Source organism: Camelina sativa, chromosome 20 (assembly GCF_030686135.1).
Source record: "Camelina sativa cultivar CO46 ecotype springtype chromosome 20, ASM3068613v1".
Lineage (NCBI taxonomy): Eukaryota > Viridiplantae > Streptophyta > Magnoliopsida > Brassicales > Brassicaceae > Camelina > Camelina sativa.
In genome coordinates, this window is record NC_141899.1 from 15,654,462 (window position 1) to 15,676,489 (window position 22,028).

Here is a 22,028-nt window from a genome sequence, read left to right on the forward strand (position 1 = left end):
CCTACGGGCTGGAAACTCCGTCCAGCAAGGTCACCCCAGGCGGAGGATCTCCATATTTTTCTCACAACTGTAAGTTCGCCTCTTCCCACTCATGAGTCTGATGAGTATTTCTGGATGTGTGGTACAGAGGAACTTACAAAATTCTCCACAAAAAAGACGTGGGATATCTTAAGGCCAAGACAAGATCCTGCCTTCGTGGACTGCTCAAGTTTGGCTCAAAGGGAGGAATCCCTCCACAAGCTTTCATGTTGTGGCTAATGCACCAAGATCGACTACCAACAAGGGCAAGATTGGTTAGGTGGGGTCTGAATACTGATCCTAACTGTTGTCTTTGTGGTATGTATCTGGAAACAAGAGAACACCTGTTCCTCCGTTGTGAGGTTAGTGAGGAGCTTTAGGTTGAAGTGACAAGGCGATTAGGATGCAGGCGTTTCTCATTTCACACTTGGGAAGCTTTTACATCCTGGATGGACGTCAACGATCATATAGCGCCGAGATGCTTGCGTCGACTTGCTCTGCCCAAGACACTCTCTATGCTATATGGAGGGAACGAAACACCAAATATCACAACAACATTGCTACAGCTGTCCAAACCCTGTTCAAGGGGCTGGATAGACAAATCAGGGACGCCATTTTGGCAAACAAGAAGAGAAAGAATTTTAAAGACCTGCTATTGATTTGGTTAAAATTTGACATTCAAATTCCTTCCTTGTTTTTATCTTTTTTGGCAATGGACGAGTTAAGTATCAAGCTTTTTGTAATTTTCTGAAAACTTCAAGTTTAATGAATATTCACATATTTTTTAAAAAAAATTAAACACGTTGGGTGTGCATGGGATAAAACTTAAAAGTGTGGAGACATTACTGGCGAAAGTTAGGTTTTGTTTGGTAATTAGTGGAATTGTTGATATCCCTTCCCTAGTTGGGTTAACCGTCTTGCTCGCTTCGGTAAGAAGCTACGAACAGAATACTGACTTTTACTCTGTTACAGTAAAAGCTCATAAGTTAGGTTTCTTTTGCAACTGTGTTCTGTCGGCTGAGCTAATTGCAGGCCCGGCCTAAACGAGACAAAGGTGAGGCAGGCAGGCAGGTGAGATCAAAGGAAGAGAAGATTCCGGAAGCAGACAAGAAGGTACTTCGGAGTTCGGAGAATGTTAATTCTTTAAACCGATGCAGTAGAGGCGAAAGGAGAAGACAATGTCGTCATCCAACTGTGAGTGCTGAGCTCTTGTTTTAGTTAAATTTTATACACGACCTTTTTGTTTCTGTCATTTGATTCAGTAGTAATGGTCCCGAAGAAGTTCTATTTACGCTACAAGATCTCGGATTGAACAAACATTTTATTGATATATGGTAATATTGGTATAATATCTTCACATTATTTATGATATGGTAATATTGGTATAAGATCTTCACATTATTTATTTTGAACTATGAAATTAAAAAGTGAAGTGAAGTCAAGTCCATTGGGTAAGGATGGGGACAAGCTCAAGTGGAATTTTCTTAGGACTAACAAGTCCATAAGATTCTTCAAGATCAACATCTTCAATCTTCATTCCTTCAGGAAGCTTCCAATCGAAACGGTAAAGAAGATTGATAAGAGCCAAGTGTACCAAAGTCATACCCATTCCTATACCTGGGCACACTCTCCTTCCGCTACCAAACGCCAACAACTCAAAATTTAGACCTTTATAGTCAATCTCGCTATCCATAAACCTCTCAGGGATGAAAGCTTCCGGATCTTTCCAAACGTCTGGATTCCTATGAACAGCCCATACGTTGACATGGATCCAAGTTTTCTTTGGAATGTCATAACCTCCAATCTTTAGATCTTTTGAAGCCTCTCTTGGAATTAGTAGTGGCACAACTGGGTTTATCCTAAATGTTTCTTTGATCACCATTTTCAAATACTCGAGTCGTTCTATAGCATCTTCGGTGATATCATCTTTGTTTTTGATCACTTCTCTCATCTCTGCTTGCACTTTCTTCAGAACTCTTGGGTTAGTAATCAAATGTGTCATCGCCCATGTCACGATATTGGCAGCAGTGTCTGTTCCCGCAAGAAGAAGGTTCTGTAATAATCAAGAGGAGTAGAGGACACAATATTTAAACTTTAGGCAACATGTGAACGATACAATTTTCAGATAGAGAGGTTCCCAATACTTACCAGAATAATTCCTTTGACGTGGTTTCGAGTTAGTTGAAACTCTCCCAGCACAGTTTCTCCCCTTTCCATCTTGAGGAGCAAAGCAATGATATCATCATCGATACTTTCATCTTCTTGGTGATGCTTTATAGATTGATCGAAAAATGAATCTAGTGCCTTAAAAACCTTCTCACATTTGCTATGTAATCCTGTGATCCTATCGATGATTTTACCAACAACTGGGAAGTAATCTGCTGCGGCAAAGCTCCCTACCACCTCCATGGTTCTTTGAACGACTTCCTCAAAAGTATTCTCAAGTTTGCTCCCTGTTAGAGTTATCCCAAATGCAACTTTACAAATCACATTCCCAGAGAGTTTCACTAACTTTTGGTTGAAGTCAACTGGTTTTTCCAACGAAGCAGACTCTTTAAGGAATTGGACAAAGGATGAAACTTCTTCTTCTCTTATATATTGAAATGATTTTACCCTTTTTGCAGTGTAGAGCTCAACAACTGTCATCTTTCGTACTTCCCTCCAATAGTTGTTGTAGAAAGAAAAGGCAAGATCTTTATAATCGTGTGTAATTCTTGCAGGATAAGTCATATAAGGTCGCGAACAACATTCTAGATCAAACGTTTTTAAGACTTCCTTCACTGTCTCTGGTGTAGATGCCACAACAGTAGACACGCTTCCAAACTTAAGAGACATTAGGGGTCCATATTTTTTGGATAATTTGAACATCGAACGATGAGGTTTTGATCCCAGTTGGTGCAAGTTGCCAATTATAGGAAGTCTTGGTGGTCCGGGAGGTAGATTCTTCCTTTTTGCTCTCGTGTTCTTTACAATGAACATAGATAAAAAGAAGAAGAAGGCAACAATGATATACCACCAAAAACTCATTTTGCTTCCTACACACAAATGAATAGTTTATAAAAAGTGAATAGTTTATAGTTAATTGAATATTTCATAACCTTTAGAGAAAAATAAATAGGATAGCATGTCAAGTGGACGACTAACCACAAAAGAAAAACGGCGCTAACCAAAACCACAGAAGCACCCTAATTACAGTAAAATCTCTATAAATTAATATTTAATAAACTACTAATCTCTATAAATTAATAAAAAATGTTATGGTCCTTAGTTAGATTAATGTAATTTTGAACACTATCTTATTATGTAAATACTGTAAAAAAATTTCATCACAAAACAATTCTAACAAAACTATAAAAGTAAGTTGTAATGGGGAATTTAAAAAACACATTTTTCCAATACCACTTTTCAAAAATGTCCAATCCCTAAAACTTTATACACATATATGATATTTATCAAAATATGTGTAACCTTATAAAAAATATACACAACTATATGATATAGAATATGCAGATAATATGCACAATGAGTAGGGGATATTTTGTTAATAGGAACAAGAAAGTGGTTCGAATCCCATTTCCTCCGGCGCGGAAGTGAAACGGGCGGGCGAAGATTCGGGGGCTTTCGGCTCAGAAGCTCATGGGAATCACATTGGTGTTGATGTTAACACAGACTGACCGGGACCTGCCCCATTTACCTCTCCTCTGTTCAAGGGGCACAGTCCCTGGATTCTAGTAGGGACTTCCGGCGCTCTCCGAGCTGTGTACCTGATGTCCTCTTTTATGGTTCATTATATGTGTGTAAAATTTTATATATTTTTATTAATATCGTATAAATATTTTTTAAAACTTTATAAAAACTTTAAATTTATAAAATCTTATAAATATTTGAATTGAGTCTTTGAGTAGTAATTACTATCCATAAGTACCTTATAAACCTTATAAAACTTTATAAAATTTTTAATTTAATAAAAACTATTTTTGAAAGTCGATAGATAAAAGTGGAATTTTTGAAAAGAGGTAAACCAAAAGGGGTATTTCTAAACATTTCACATTTGGAATGATACCATTAATACAACAAAACAATTCTATAAAATAATAAGATTGCATGTTCAATACTAAAATTTTATAATTGTATAAATTATTAATGTATATATATGTATAAAGAAAATTTGGGGAAATATGGCTCTTATGTTGTTGTTTTTTCTTAAATTTACATTGATTTTTGTTGTAGTTCAATTCTAATATTTTTACTGTATCAAATATAAAGAATATTCTAAATATATAAATTATATAACTTGAATACTAAATTAGGAAACCGTAAAATCTATATATGTAAAATAAAAATGGTTCTGATGTGTATCACCAATTAAATCTTAGAATTTATATATAAGAGAATATAATCAAAAACATATGGAGAGAGATATCCACAAATTACCTTAAACTTAAAAGTTTGTGGGTCGAAGGAGAGAGAAAGAGAGAAAATTTGTTTGCTTCTACGGATAAAATGAATTAGGATATGTGGCTGTGTGGTTTGCTTCTTTTTATGTATGTGCCTAATTGGAATGCTTTGAAGATACGTTCATTTTATAGCGAAGCTGAATAAATATCTACTGAAATTATTCCTCAAATATGTTTAATGAACTTATTTTTACCACCACAATTTTATTCAACATATCTAAATTTGAATAGGATTTTTCTCCCCGGGAAAAGTCCACCCAATTCTTATTAGAATTTTCTACGAAAAGATTGAAATTTATGGGTTGATGCTACGAAATAGTTGAAATACCATGATTTCAAATCTGATACATTAAACCCCACACGGCTCTACGACATTTCATATCCAATAATCTACATTACTTGGTGGTATCTATAGACGGCCCAAATTCCAGAGAGGGAAAATTGGTTAAATGGAGATGACTAATATGATAGCATGATTGTGACAAGCGCTATCATATTAAATTCTGAGAGAAAATGAGAAGTGTCCCGTATTGTTGTCCTAAGTTCTGTAAAGACTCCGAAAAAAAAAAGTCATTGTATCTATGATTTGATTTTGACATATTTAGGGTGAATCTTTTGTTCGCCTCTTCAATTTTTTACCAATTATATTTTTTTATATAATATTTTATTTTAAAATTTAATCAAAATTAAATTAAAAAGTAAACAAATTAAGGAACAAAATTCTGTATACCTTTAACTAAAAAAAAAATTATTGGTTTGCTTTAGATTTTATAATTAAACGAGGTTATATATCGGTTTGAGTTTATAAATGAGAATTATGATTTAGATTTTATAATTAGAACAAAATTATGTGTCAGTATGAGTTTACAAGTGATGTGATTAGGGTTTAGTTTTTACAATTAAAACAAAAATATGTGTCGGCTTGGGTTTACAAATGAGATGGTTAGAGTTTATATTTTATAATTAAAAAAAATTATATGTCGATTTGGGTTTACAAATGAAGTTGTCAGGGTTTAGATTTTATAGTTAAAACAAAATTATATGCCGGTTTAGTTTATAAAATAACGGTTTGAGTTTTTTATTTTTCAATGATTTATACAGATTTTGTTTTCTTATTTTATAGCGGTTTGTCTTCACGCTACAAGATATCGGATTGAAGAAACATTTTATTGATATGGTTATGGTATAAGATCTTTGCATTATTTATGATACAGTAATATGGTATAAGAACTTCACATTATTTAGTTTGAACGATGAAACTATAAAGTGAAGTGAAGTCAAGTCCATTGGGTAAGGATGGGGATAAGCTGAAGCGGAGTTTTCTTAGGACTCACAAGTCCATATGGTTCTTCAAGATCAACATCTTTTACCTCCATTCCTTGTGGAAGCGATCAAAACGGTAGAGAATATTGATGAGAGTCACATGTACCAAAGCCATACCCATTCCTAAACATGGGCACATTCTCCTTTCGCTACCAAATGGCAAGAGCTCAAAGTTTAAACCTTTATAGTCAATCTCGCTATCCATAAACCTCTCTGGGATGAAAGATTCTGGATCTTTCCAAAGGTTTGGATTCCTATGAACAGCCCATATGTTGACATAGATCCATGTTTTCTTTGGAATGTCATAACCTCCGATCTTTATATCTTTTGAAGCCTCTCTTGGAATTAGTAGTGGCACAAGTGGGTTTATCCTTAATGTTTCTTTGATCACCATTTTCAAATACTCGAGTCTTTCTATATCTTCTTCTGTGATACTGTCTTTGTTTTTTATTACTTCTCTGACCTCAGCTTGCGCTTTCTTTAGAACTCTTGGGTTTGTAATCATATGCGTCATCGCCCATGTCACAGTATTGTCAGAAGTGTCTACTCCAGCAATAAAAAGGTTCTGAAATAATTAAATACAAAAGATTTCAAATTTATGTGAAGAAACAAATTTATTGAAAGAGAGGTTAAAATAACTTACCAATAGAATTCCTTTGGTGTGGTCTCGGGTAAGTTGAAATTCTCCAAGTCCAGTCTCTCCCGTTCCATCTTTAGGAGCAAATCAATGATATCATCTTTAATACTAGGATCCTCTAGGTGATTTTGTATAGATTGATCAAAAAATGAATCCATTGCCTTAAAAACCTTCTCACATTTGCTGTGTAACCCTGTGATCCTATCAATGATTTTACCAACAACTTGGAAGTAATCCTCTGCTGCGAAGCTCCCTAGCACCTCCATGGTTCCTTAAATGACTTCCTCATAAGCATTCTCAAGTTTGCTTCCTTCTAGACATATCCCAAATCCAACTTTACAAATCACACTCCCAGAGAGTTTCACTAACTTGCGATTCAAGTTGACCGGTCTCTCCAATGAAGCAGATGTATCATGAATTGGACAAAAGAGGCAACTTCTTCTTGTCTTATATGTTGAAATGATTATATCCTTTTTGCGGTGTAGAGTTCAACAACCGTCATCTTTCGTACTTCTCTCCAATATTTGCTATAGAAAGAAAATGCAAGATCTTTTAAGTTGTATGTAATTCTTGCAGGATATGTCATGTAAGGTCTCGAACAACAATCAGCATCAAACGAATTTAAGACATCTTTCACCGTATCGGGAGTTAAAGCCACAACAGCAGAGACATATCCAAACTTTAGAGACATTAGAGACCCATATTTATTAACACTTTAAGATTGTAAAAGAGATTTCTCATTAACCGTAGAAGTGTACACTTACAAGAGTATATATACAAGTATAAGTACTAAGTAAAAGGAAGCTTAGTACTCTTCTAATTCTATACAATATATATATGTTAGTATACCCCCCTCAAGCCGAAGCTTCCCGTGGAAGGAAGAGGCTTGAAACTGATAAACGGTTGAGAATAGAGTAGAACGGAGCCGGCTGCAACGGTTTGGTGAGGATGTCAGCCAGCTGGTTTTCAGTAGAGACATGTAGAACCTTCAGAAAACCACTCTTAATCCGATCACGAGTGATGTGACAATCAATCTCAACATGTTTGGTGCGCTCGTCAAAAACTGGGTTATTGGCAATGTGCGTTGCTGATTTGTTGTCACAGAACAGCTTTGCAGGACAATCAACCTTGATATGCAAGTCCTTCAACATCTGATCAAGCCAGAGAAGTTCTTTCGTGGTGACTGCCATGCTTCTGTACTCTGCTTATGTGCTACTGCTACTGCAAACATCATGTTTCTTTGACTTCCAAGAAATAAGAGAAGTACCCAGAAACACACACATACCAGTGATAGAAAGCCTACTCTCCAATTAGGTTCCCCAATCAGCATCAGAAAAACCATTGAGACATATATCCGTATGAGCAGAGAAGAATAAACCTTGTCCAGGATTGTTCTTGAGATACTTCAGAATACGAAGAGCAGCTTTGTAGTGAACATCAGTTGGACAAGACAAGTACTGACTCAAGCGATTCACAGCAAATGTAATATCGGGGCGTGTGATGCACAAATATAACAGGCGACCAACAAGTTCCCAATAAGGCCGACCATCAAAGAGAAGCGTACATGAACCTTTAGTCAAGACCTTCTTGTAGTCCATTGGGGTTGATCTTGGCTTACAACCAAGAAGACCAGAATCAGCCAGTAAGTCCAAACAATACTTCCTCTGACAAACAGAGATTCCTTCTGAGTTACGAGCAATCTCCAAGCCTAGAAAGAAACACGCTGGACCTAGATCCTTAGTCTTGAATTGTCGAGCAAGAGCCGATTTGATGCTCATAACAGCCGCATCATTATTGCTGACAATGAGTATATCATCAACATAAACTAACACTGCAGTGTAGAAGACATTAGTTTCCTTAACGAACAGCGTATTATCAGCAGGAGATTGTTCAAACCCCTCATCAAGAAGCGCCTTAGATAAACATTTGTACCATTGGCGAGAGGCTTGCTTCAAACCATAAGGAGACTTGTGAAGTCTACAAACTGGATTTGGTGGTAGAACGCCAGATGTCGGTGTATATCCTTCAGGCAAACTCATGTAAATCTCCTCCTCCAAGTCACTATGCAGAAATGCATTAGTAACATCCATCTGAGTTAAGTTCCAACCCTTCTTGGCAGCCAAACCTAAAACAAGCTTGACACTAGCAAGTTTAGGAACAGGTGAAAATGTATCAATATAGTCGACACCTTCTTGCTGTGTATATCCTTTGGCAACGAGACAGGCCTTCTACCGCTCAATAGAGCCATCCGAGTTATACTTAATAGTATAAACCCATTTGCAGCCAACAACGTTCTTACCCGGTGGCAATGAAACAACAGAAAGAGTCCCTGTCTGCTCCATAGCATCCAATTCCACATCCATAGCTTTGGTCCATTTCAGAGATAGTATAGCTTGTTTAAAAGATTTGGGTTCTGTTTCAAGAGTTATAGAAAGAACATACGACTGATAGGAAGGATTGATAGTAGAATAGGATAAAACAGAACAAAGTGGGTAAGGAGTGGTAGAGAGTTTCAAAGGAGAAGAAGTTGAAATTTTGTTAAGAGAGTGATGATAGTCAGATAAGTAACCTGGAGCCTTAGTAGTCCGTTGTGGTCCGGCACTTGGTAATGAGACCTCACCAGTATCCGCAGTAACAGTCTCTGTTACCGGAACAATGACACTAGAGTGTGTATCGGGTGGAGAAGCATGTGACGAAGCAGATGTGGATGCATGAGATGGTGCAGATAATGCAGGAACAGAAACATTAATCGGAACAGATAATGGCAAAATAACATCACCAAACAAGTCCACATCATGAGTAGCATGCTTGACATTTTGAAAAGGGAAAATTGTTTCATGAAAAATAACATTTCGAGACACAGAAACAATATTAGTATCAAGATGCAAAACTTTATAGCCTTTATAACCAAAAGAGTATCCTAGAAAAACGCATTCAGTAGCACGAGAACTAAATTTGTGCCTATCTTTTTGTAAAGTGGAAACAAAACAAAGACAACCAAAGTTTTTAAAAAAAGAGTAATCCGGTTTCTTTTTAGTAAGAAGTTCATAAGGAGTAATATGTTTCAAAACAGTAGATGGAGTTCTATTAATCAAGAAAACTGCAGTTAGTAAACAGTCACTCCAATAAGCTAAAGGAATATTCGATTGAAACAAGAGAGATCGAGCTACATTGAGCAAATGTTGATGTTTGCGTTCAACAACAGAATTCTGTTGTGGTGTATAAGTACAAGAATATTGATGAACTATGCCATGTTTACTAACCAAATCAGCAAAAACAAGTTCTGGAGCATTACCAGTTCGCATTTTCTTAACAGTAGTCTGATACTGAGTCTCAACCAGTTTAAGAAACAAAGGCAATTTGATAGAAACTTCACGTTTATTATGCAATAGGTAAACCCATGTTACACGACTGTAATCATCTACAATGGTGAGAAAATATTTAAAACCTTCTGTAGACTCTATAGCAAAGGGACCCCAAACATCTAAGTGAATAAGATCAAAGGGAGCAGAAGACCTATGACCACTAGACTCAAAAGGAAGACGTTTTTTATTAGCTAAATGACATATAGAACAAGGAGACTCAGAGGACAAAGTAGACAATGATGATGTACCCGGAACATGCTTTAACTTGTCAGAAGATGGATGTCCTAGGCGTTGGTGCCACAGAGCTCCATCAACCTTCAAGGATCCAGAAAAATGCGATGCAGACAACTAATGATCTCTGCCGTATATGTAAAGATTGTGAAACAGATATCCTCTACCAATCATCAAGCCCTGAATAGACTCCTGAATAAAGCAAAACAATGGATAGAAATGAGCAGAATACTGGTTATGTCGTAACAAAGAACTAACAGAAATCAAGTTAAATTTGAAAGATGGAACATGGAGAACTTCATGCAATGTTAAGGATGATGATAAATGCACAGTGCCACTATGACTAATATCCACTCTAGCATCATTTGGTAATGTTACTGTAACCCCAGAGACTGATGTAGTTTCATGAAAAAGTGTCAGATCAGAACAGACATGACTTGTGGCTCTTGTATCAATTATCCAACTACCAGGAGGTAAATTCGAAAAAAGTGAAGAGAGACATGTATGTTGGAAAGTAAGTTGATAATTCTCATAACGAAGAGATGTAGAAGGAAAAGAAGTAGGAAATTTAGACATACCAGAAGATGATTGAGGATCCATTACACCATGATCTGTAATGGAACAAAGCTTTGGGGAAGGAGCAGGTTGTTCTGAAGACGTGACATGAGCCTGATACTGTTGAATCAAAGACTAGATTTGATCATTATTGAGCTTAGTAAGATCCAAATTGACAGCATTAGTCGCAGGAGAAGCTGCTTGATAAGTCGTAACAGCATTGGCCATCGGTTGAATCTGAGATTTAGTCTGAACAGATTGTGATGGAGGAAACGGCTGTGCTGGCTGAGAATAAGATCCAGCAGGTCCTCTAGGCTGAGAAAACGAGTTGAATGGTCTCGAAGTTTGAGAACCAGATGAGAAACTCTTCTATCCTAGGATATAACCTGGAGGATAGCCGTGAAGTTTGAAACACTTCTGAACAACATGGCCAAGCTGACCACAATGAGTACACAATGGACGATTGGAAGGACGAGGTCAGAAGTGATTCTGCGTTGCAGCAAAAGCTGCATTATCAAAAGATCCATCAAACGAGGAAGACTGATTCAGAAGAGGATAGACGACTGATGAATCAGTCTTAGAATCTGAAGTCTGAAAGATAGCACTATCAGCTTTTGGTGTGACATTCTTCTGTCGCTCATCCTGTGTGACCATATTGTAAACTTCATCAATAGAGGGAATCGGTTTAAGCAGCAAGATGTGGCGCCTGGTTGATTCATAAGAAGCATTAAGCCCCATAAGAAACTTGGTAACCTGACTCCGCTGCTGCAACGTCTCCTAGATACCAGCTGCATTACACTCACACTTCCCACAAGTACACAAAGGCAATTCAACATAATTCTTGTATTCCTCCCAAAGAGTAACCAAGGCAGTGTAATAAGAAGTTACATCCATTGAACCTTGCTGAAGCAAACTTAATTGTTGCTCAATCTCATACACACGAGGAGCATTATCTTGTTTGAATCTCTTCATCAGACTTTTCCAAATCCCTTCTGCAGTAGGAATGTATAACAAACTAGCTCCTATTTTCTTGCTAACAGAGTTGATAAGCCAAGTCGTATCCATATCGTTGCAACGAGACCAAGATCCATAATCGCGATGATTCTCAAGAGTTTTAGGAACCATACCATTAATGAAACCAAGATTATTGCGGACATTGAGTCCCATGCGCACAGAACGATGCCACGAGTGAAAGTTTGCTCCGGTGGTTAAACGATCGGAGGCTAAAGCCATTCCCGCATGATCGGAGCTATGCAAGAAATAAGGATTGTTGTATAGATCTGTTGACGAATCAGTAGAATTAGCACGAATCGGCGATGATGGAGCCATGAATCGAGCTTGGGAAACTCAGAAATTAAAAGATAAGATCAAAAACAGAAAGAAAGATGAAAGCGCGGAAAAACAAAGTTGAAGATAGAAAAACAGAAGATTCGCGAAGAAAGTGAGAACGATTTGTCGATTTGAAGCACTCATTGAACAATTCGGAGATGAAAACGAAGATATCGAAGCTCAAAAAGAAAAAATCAACAAGATATCGCCATTGAAGAAGATGGATTAAGCTCGCGAAGCTTCAAGAATGAGAAAAAAGTTTGTTACGCTCTGATACCATATTAACACTTTAAGATTGTAAAAGAGATTTCTCATTAACCGTAGAAGTGTACACTTACAAGAGTATATATACAGGTATAAGTACTAAGTAAAAGGAAGCTTAGTACTCTTCTTATTCTATACAATATATATATATATATATATATATATATATATATATGTTATTAATATTTTTCAGATAATTTGAACATCGAACGTTGAGGTTTCGTTCCCAACTGGTACAAGTTACCAATTATAGGAAGTCTACGTGGTCCGGGAGGCAGATTTTTCTTTGTCTTTTTTGTGCTCTTCGCAATGAGTGATGCAAAGAATACGAATGCAACAATGATATACCACAAACTCATTTTGTTTCCTATACAAAAAGAGATAGTTTATATAAAAGTCAATATATAGTTCATATAAAAGTCAATATTTGATAACGTTAAGATAAATAAAAACAGCATAGCATGTCAAGTGGACGATTAACTACACAATAGAAAAACAAGATAAATGAATTGAAAATATAGAACTGCACTACCTAAAACTACCAAAGCACCCTAACTATTAATCAAGGCAATACAAGTAAAAGAAGAGTCTTTATATATTTTTCCTAGCACTACTTTTTAGTTTCACATAATATTTTGATATTAGAGTGTATCTATAACAATGAATTATTATAAAAATTCCTAAAGTGAATTATTATAAAAAAACAGTTACTAATAAATAAAAGAATATTTGTATATATATGAGAATATAATCAAAAACATATGGAGAGAGACAGAGCGAGAGAGATTCACAAATTACCTTAAACTTGACGTTTGTGGCAGAAGAGTTTACACTGTGGAGCAAGAGAGAAGAAGAAATGAAATTAGTATTGTATATATATATATTAATTTATTTATTGATTGTAATCATTGATAAGAGACGACGTATATAGGAGATGTGGCTGCGTGGTTTGCTTCCATGTATGTGGCTGCGTAGAATGCATTGTGGATAAGTTTTTTTTGAAATAAATGTCCACACACAAGGGCGGACCCACGTTGGCGTAAAATGGGGCAGTTGCCACCGTCAAAATTTTAATAGTTAGTGTTATTTATTACCTTTTCAATTTATGCCCCTGTTAAAAAAAACATTTATGCCCCCACTACTTTACTTTCTTAAACCCAAGTCTCAAACACATAAATTTTAACTTTTATGTTGACAAATTCCAATTTGTTTTATTATTAGAAGCCCATTTAGTTAGAAAATAAGTATTACATTCCCATTTCGTTTTATTACACACAAAAAAATAAATATTAAATGTGTGAAACATGACTTTTCAGTTTTTTCTCTCAGATTTTAATTTTATTATGTGTTTTATAACACATAATTTTTGAATATAATATATATATATATATTAATTTAATATTTTTGCCACGGGTAAAATTATTTCTTAGATCCACCACTGTCCACACACAACAGAAAAACAAGATAAATGGATTAGAAATATAGAACTGCACTACCTAAAATCACCAAAACACCCTAACTATTAATCAAGGTAATACAAGTAAAAGAAGAGTCCTTATATATTTTTCCTAGCACTATTTTTTAGTTTCACATAATATTTTGATATTAGAGTGTATCTATAACAATGAAGAGTACTCACTCTGTAAGTTTAGAGAAGAATATATACACTCCTAAAGTTAATTATTATAAAAAACAGTTACGAATAAATAAAAGAATATTTGCATATATATATATATATGAGAATATAATCAAAAACATATGGAGAGAGACAGAGGGAGAGAGATCCATAAATTACCTTAAACTTGATGTTTGTGGCGGAAGAGTTTACACTATGGGGCGAGGGAGAAGAAGAAGTGAAATTAGTATTATGTATATATATATATATATATATATATATTAATTTATATTTAGATTGTTATCATTGATAAGAGATGACGTATATAGGAGATGTGGCTGTGTGGTTTGCTTCCATGTATGTGGCTGCGTGGATTGCATTGTGGATAAGTTTCATTTGAAATAAATGTCCACACATAAGGGCGGACCCACGTTGGCGTGAACTGGGGCAGTTGCCACTGTCAAAATTTTAATAGTTAGTGTTATTTATTACCTTTTCAATTTATGCCTCGGTTAAAGAAAACATTTATATCCCCACTACTTTACTTTTCTAAACCCAGGTCTCATAAACACATAAATTTAAGCTTTTATGTTGACAAAACTCAATTCGTTTTATTAATATTAGATGCCCATTTAGTTAGAAAATCAGTATTACAAGCCCATATCGTTTTATTACACTAAAAACTAATACTAAATGTGTGAAACATGACCTTTCAGCTTTTTTTCTCTCAAATTTTAATTTTATTATATATTTTATAACACATAAATTTTAAATATTATATAGATATTAATTTGATATTTTTGCCACGGGTAAAATTATTTCCTAGATCCACCACTGTCCATACACAACAGAAAAAACAAGATAAATGGATTAAAAATATAGAACTGCACTACTTAAAATCACCAAAGCACCCTAACTATTAATCAAAGCAATCATATATATAAAAGTAGAGTTCCACTCTCTCCTTATTGGTCCACTTGGCAATGCAATTTTAACAAAAAAAAATTATATTAAAACACAAATTTAAAAACAATTAATTTTTACATTTAACTCACATAATATAAAACTGAAATCTTTATAGCTTCTCCCTATAAATTATGCATTAACTTTATTTCTCCACTAAGTTGTATTAATCAATTGTATTAAAACAAAACAATAAATTCGAATTGTAACTCTCATTTTTCTAAATGCAATTTTTCATCATTTCTCTTCCTATAAATACTCATTATCTTATTCTCTTAGTCTATCATTCTTTCATTCTCTCATCTTCTTCCACTACTCTCAAATCTCTTTTTTGTTTTGTTTTGTTTTGTTTTGTATTTTTTTTGTTATTGTTGTTGTATGGGTTATACAAAATCAAATCAAATATCATTGTAAAAGCTTAGTTTTAGAGTTTGTATGATATGTATATCTTATATATTTATTTTAATCTTTTAAAATGTTTATCTCCATTTTCTATTTTATATTAACATCTTATAAGTCATTATTTTCATACTTCCTTACAATATTCACCACACAATAAAATCATAAAGTTGAAATGATCCATATGTAATTATCTATTATGTCTCTGGTTATCTCACATATTCATTTATCATTTTTTTATAATTTATAATATTTAAAGATCAATATAATTATCCATTTATCCATTTATAAAGACTATTTTGTTTTGTGATCCAATTGATAAATCTGCAGAGATCAATATAATATATATTTTTTTATGATTTGAGGTTTTTGAAAACAAAAAGAACATAATTAAACAATTGGTTTTTTTGTGTCTTTAATCAAAATAAAAAATGATCCAAAAAACAAAACATATTCAACTGGAACTTAAATATAAAAATGAAATATAATTTTAAAAATATAATTTCACTAAATTCTCTAAAGATGAAACCATTAGTATGAAATCTAGCACTATAAATTAAATTGATGAGTGAAAACCAAAAAAATATAAGTTATCCTTGGGATTTTAAAAATTATTGAGATTGAAGAATTCGTATAATTTTATAAGAAAACTAATTTAGTTTGTCACTTAAAAAGTAATATTTTTTATTTTGAAATATTATGTGTAAGTGTTGAGTTTATATCAACAAACAACCAAATCATGTGAATTTTGATTCAGCCACTTGGTATTCCTTTTATTTTAGGTTATAAAAAATTAAAATATTTATTTATAATTAAAGACATGTAACTCCATTTAACTCAAATGTAACTCCTATCCAATAATTGTACATTAATTCATTCCTCCTACTAACTTATTATCTTTCAAGAGAAATTATTTTTGGTTAAATTTTCATATTTTTTATTTATTTTGGTTGGCTAAACTTATATTCATATTTTGGTTGGCTAAATTAATATATTTCTCATGTAAAATTATTGTTTATAATATATTTCTCATTTCAAAGTTTAAAGCAATATATCATATATATAAAAGTAAGGTTTTGGTCTCTCCTTATTGGTTGATTTTCATTTAATGTTTTCTAATTTTTTTTTATTTTTTTATTTGCTTTCTAATTGCTTTAAACAATATTTAAGATCCAATAAACACAATACATTTAACTCACACATTAAAATAAAATTATAACTGAAAATAAAATAAATTATGCATTAATCATATTCTACCACTCAATTTTATTCAAACACAATAAATTACTATTGTAACTCCATAGTTCTAAATGTAACTTCCATCATTTCTTATCATATAAATAATCATTCTCTCAATCTATCATTCTCTCATATTGACATTCTTTTACTATCTCATTTTCACATTCTCTCATTCTCTTCTACAATACCTCAAATCATTTTTCGTTTTTTTTTGTTATTTTTGATTTTTTATTTTTGTTGTATGGGTTGTAAAAAAAAATGAAATATCATTGTAAATTGTTAATGCTAAATTTTAATATAGAGACTACATGATATATATTTTACATTGTTCTTATTTTAAAACATTTTTCTCCTTTATCTAATTTGGATTATTATCTTATAAGTAATCATTCTCTCTTCCTCTCCCACCAATATCAAATATTGTTATATCTCATATGTGTTGTAAGAGTTTGATTCTATATTTGATTTTAGAAATTATTATATATATAGATATTACATTGTTCTATTTTTTAAAGATTCATCTCCATTATCTAATTTGGATTACCATCTTATAGTAAACATTCTCTCCTCCTCTTCTACCAATATCAAATGTTGTTATATCTCATATGTGTTGTAACTGGTAAGAGTTTGATTCTATATTTTAATGTAGAAAGTATTATATATATTTAACATTGTTTTCAATTTTTATTTTATTTATATAAAAAATATTTCTTTTATATTTCTTGCCTTTCTAATCTATTCACATTTATTTTTTAAATTTGCATAGTTAAATTTAAATTCACATATGTTGGTTTTAACAAAACAATCAACTTTATTTGAGAATTAGATGTTCCTATTCATTTTTAAACGATCAATGTGTAACATATAAGCATTTTGTCTTGCAATCACAAGTTCCATTTCCATTGCTTAACTCCATGGTTAAACTATAATATATATTGTCCTATTTGTAGGAATAACAACATACTTATTTAATTTATTTAAAAGAGCAGATGATTAAATGAAATAAACATTTCTCCAAATTTTATAATTCAATCAGTGAGTGTACTTATTACTTTGAAAAACTTTTACATTGAAGTTCATAAAATCATATAAGAAAACTAAAATACAATATCACTTCAAATTTGGAAGGAAACACTTGGTATTCCTTTTTAAAAAAGTCAAGACACATATAAAAATTTATTAATATTTAACTCACTTTAAAGACATTAAAGGTCATTTAACTCAAAAATAACTTCTGTCCAATAATTTCATACATTCCTCCTACAAATAAAAATATATATATATATGTTCAAGATTGTATTTAAATATTACATAATTTTTTAGTTAGCCAAATTTATAGTCACATATATACTATATATACATAAGAATTTATATTACTTATTAACACCATAATTCGACCTATTATTTGCTTAACTCAATATTGGTTTCAAAGCGAACTAAAGAAAAACAGAAACGATCTTATTGATATTAGACCAAAACATGGGCATACAAACATAATCACTTACACGGAAGATATTTTAACAAAATAACTTATTATTGCAACATCAACGTATGAAGGGTTTACATAAGCAGTTAATTAGAAAATCTATAATACAATAAATGTATTGGAAACAATATCAGTCAATGATAAGATTGGATCCTCAAAAGTAAGAAACAACATCTTTATAATTCATAAAAAATAAACGCCACAATTATACACATCAGAACGAAATGGTATAAACATATATTTTATAAATAAAAGTGACGGCAAAGCCCGTATATGCCTAATTAAAACGAAATAATACAAAAGAGAAAACGAAAAAGACCAAAAAAAAAACAACAAAGTGCCAACTACACCACAACCCACGCGTTGCGTGGGGAAGCGCCTAGTACAAGTAAAAGAAGAGTCCTTATATATTTTCCTAGCACTACTTTTTAGTTTCACATAATATTTTGATATTCGAGTGTATCTATAACAATGAAGAATACTCACTCTGTAAGCTTAGAGAAGAATATATACACTCCTAAACTGAATTATTATTAAAAAAACAGTTACTAATAAATAAAATAATATTTGTATATATATGAGAATATAACCAAAATCATATAGAGAGAGACAGAGCGAGAGAGATCCACAAATTACCTTAAACTTGACGTTTGTGGCGGAAGAGTTTACACTGTGGAGCGAGGGAGAAGAAAAAGTGAAATTAGTATTGTGTATATATATATATATATATATGTATATATATTAATTTATATTTGGATTGTTATCATTGATAAGAGATGACGTATATAGGAGATGCGGCTGCGTGGTTTGCTTCCATGTATGTGGCTGCGTGAAATGTATTGTGTATAAGTTTCATTTGAAATAAATGTCCACACACAAGGGCGGACCCACATTGGCGTGAACTGGGGTAGTTGCCACCATCAAAATTTTAATAGTTAGTGTTATTTATTACCTTTTCAATTTATACCTCTGTTAAAAAAACATTACTGCCCCTACTACTTTACTTTTTTAAACTCAAATCTCATAAACACATAAACTTTTATGTTGACAAAGTCCAATTCGTTTTATTAATATTAGAAGCCCCTTTAGTTAAAAAATAAGTATTACAAGCCCATTTCAATTTATTACACTAAAACTAATACTAAATGTATGAAACATGACTCTGCAGCTTCTTTTCTCTCAGATTTTTAATTTTATTATGTGTTTTATAACATATAATTTTTAAATATTATATATATATATATATATATATTAATTTAATATTTTTGTCACGGGTAAACATAAAAATTCTTCGATCATCACTTTCACATGTCTTCCTAATCATGTAATTTGTAATATTTTTTTGCCCCTAGATTTCTATCATATTTTCAATTTCGTCAACTAATGATACAAGTTGTGAACTATTTTATAATTAATAATATATTCTGGACTTAAAAAATATAATTTCAATTATGGTTTTATTTAAAATTTTATAATTATTATATTAAAATATGAATTTGTAAATAGAATTAATTGTCTAGACATATTTGATCTGGTTAGTTGTGATCCCATATATGGGTTACACTTAGACAATTGAAGTAGCTTGTACGTAGGGTGTAAATTTAAGTATAAGTTTTTTTGTACAAACCAGAAACGTTAGTGGACCAATGGAGATAATAAAACGCTTCTTTTTTTTTTGAATAAAATGTTAAATTATATTCAAAACAAAAATACGTTTATATAACTGGTGCATCGTTTCTTTGAGAATTCTAAAAACAGAGGGCTGAATAAAATTTAGAATCAATATCTAGTCTCTAGCCACTTGAGCAGACCAGTATCGTAACGTCGATCCCCCATGAGACCAATAGCGAGGAGTTGGTATCTCATATGTGTGTCAATGAGTTGAATGAGATATGAAGCAGGCTTCGGGTGCTCACCATGTGTCCGCCTGTTTCGCTCATGCCAAATGATGTACTGTCGTTTGCAGGATGGAACAGGCTAGATAAGATGTAGTCCTATCCCTCCAGTTACTACAGGCTGAGGTTACTATTGAGTTCCAGGTGGTCGAAAATCGGCTCTTGTAAATATCCTTTGCAACGGCTTGCCAAATCTCCGAGAAGAAACTACAGGTGAAAAATAAATGATCACGTGTTTCAACGGCATTGTTGCAGAATATACAGTCGCCAAGCTCTCCCGTGGACCATTGCGCCTTACGATCGCCAGTGGAAAGTCTATTGCAGATCGCCAACCAAATACAGAACGAGTGCTTTCATGTGGAATGAGTAAACTAGACACATCTATGCCATGCGACCTCTTCTACCACCGACCTGATCTGCAGCCAAGTTTCTTTTGTAAAAAACTGTGGGTGAAACCTCTCGTTTTTCCCTCGCCAAAGAACGACATCGTCCCTGGTATTAGATTGCTCACGCTTCAATTGAAGTTATGTTTCTATCTGGTTTAATTATGGCAGACGATAGCGACGACGATGACGTCTGTCCCACGCATCATCAACAGACATGTGTGTACTTATCCCCGTTTCAATGATACCCCTCTCTCCGGCCACATCAATTAACTGACCCAAACTCGACCAATTATCGAACCAAAACGAGGTACTAAGCCCATTATTGATTTCTGTTCTGCAAAAATTCACTGCAACTTGTCGAAACTTGAGTAATTTTCTCCACATCCAAGAACCTGCTGTAGCAGACTGGACAGACCAGAAGATCCTATGTTTGAGTAGATTGTTTTGCACCCATCTGACCCACATAGACTCACCAGATGAAACAATACGCCATATCTGTAACACCCCCGAACCGTTCTATAACTAAAACGGAACAAGGGCGTCACGTATGACACCCGTAATCAGTCGACAAAGGTTCCCGGAATGAATCCGCTTGCCCAATTCAACCGATCTCGAGTATCTTTACCTCTCGATCATGGCCTAAGGCTTTTCAACCCGTACCACGGTCGCGAGTTGTGTCAGTCCGGACATGACTAATATATCATTCGAACGCTTCCATGTTTAAATAAAACCGAATTTTATTTATTATAGTATCGTACTTTAAATCATTACAAAACAAGTATAGTTTCCTGGGCCCATAAAGAAAACTATACATAATAAATTTATCAGATTTTTAGCAAGAAGCTGTAAAACATCTAATCTGGACAGTCTATGATGACCGCGGCAGCTAGGGGTTTACCTAACGGGAATACCTGCAAAAACAAAAGGTAGCATCATGAGTAATCTAAAATTACTCAGTGAGCCCGCCCAACTAACCTCTAATCAACCCCCCAACTTGGACTCTATCAACAAACAAGCAACTAATGCAAGCAACACATGCATTAAGTAAATGAGAGAATCACGCAAACAAACAAATGCTTTAAAAAAAAACTAAAGTACTCAAATACAGAGTACCTGCACAACGACTCACGTTACCACTTGTATGATACTATTAAACTTTTCCACTTTGCCTTAAGGTCTTTGATCTTCTGCGATACGGATTTTCCAGCAGGCAATGCTTCCCCGACCCTTAGCCACAAAGGCTAGAAAGATCACATCCCTTTCCCAAGACCGTGTATAAGGGACCTATTCCCTTACGGTAAAATTTACTACTTTGTCAAGTAGTGCTCGTTGGTAGCTAACCACTTCGAGCCATTGGGACAATCACGTTATCGCCTTCCCAAGTCTTTACAAGACTAATGACTTAACCCAAAAATACAAGTATCTCTAAAACTAAGAATACTTGCAACATAAACTAACAATCAATCAAACAAACACTAGCCATGCATAAGCAAGACTAACACAACAACACACAACAAACTAACATGCTTCCTATCATAACATATAAAAAATAAAACACAACATCAAACCAAGCAACTCAAGCTCGTCAATAACTACCAATTATTGACTCACAAGAAACGAGCAGCATAACGGCTATAACAATAGCACAACCGATTATACTAACCTCTAAACTAAACCCACAAACATATCACACAATAATAACCACATCAAACTAAACACACAATAATGATCATGAACTATACCAAAATAGAACATGAACCTAACCTGCAACACATACCCTTAAGAAATTACGATAATAAACACAACTACCACAGAAAATAATCAACAACCAAACTTAACCTCACACAAAATAAGGAAATAAATCCT

General features: G+C 33.5%; 1 protein-coding gene, 1 long non-coding RNA gene and 1 pseudogene across 4 annotated transcripts; all 3 read right to left on the bottom strand.

Annotated features, from left to right (window-relative positions):
• Positions 1–1,321: 1,321 nt before the first annotated feature.
• Positions 1,322–4,652, bottom strand: LOC104772584 (cytochrome P450 71B12). 3 transcript variants are annotated; one of them, XM_019242018.2, is made up of 3 exons: positions 4,453–4,652; positions 2,167–3,053; positions 1,322–2,071 (listed from the first exon to the last, which is right to left on the bottom strand). In XM_019242018.2, the coding sequence occupies exons 2-3, from the start codon at positions 3,043–3,045 to the stop codon at positions 1,457–1,459; spliced, it is 1,494 nt and encodes a 497-aa protein (XP_019097563.1). In that variant the 5' UTR covers positions 3,046–3,053; positions 4,453–4,652; the 3' UTR covers positions 1,322–1,456. The 3 variants fall into 3 exon arrangements, with proteins under 3 accessions (XP_019097563.1, XP_010495486.1, XP_087360937.1); XM_010497184.3 differs by having other exon boundaries at positions 2,167–3,782; positions 4,453–4,577; XM_087504811.1 differs by having other exon boundaries at positions 2,167–3,203; positions 4,453–4,576.
• A 971-nt stretch (positions 4,653–5,623) lies between these two features.
• On the bottom strand, positions 5,624–6,985 carry LOC147918941 (cytochrome P450 71B14-like; annotated as a pseudogene).
• Positions 6,986–12,210: 5,225 nt separating this feature from the next.
• On the bottom strand, positions 12,211–14,093 carry LOC109131286 (uncharacterized). The gene is made up of 3 exons (XR_015592740.1): positions 13,975–14,093; positions 12,978–13,011; positions 12,211–12,546 (listed from the first exon to the last, which is right to left on the bottom strand). It is a non-coding gene; the product is annotated as an uncharacterized LOC109131286 (long non-coding RNA).
• Positions 14,094–22,028: the final 7,935 nt, after the last annotated feature.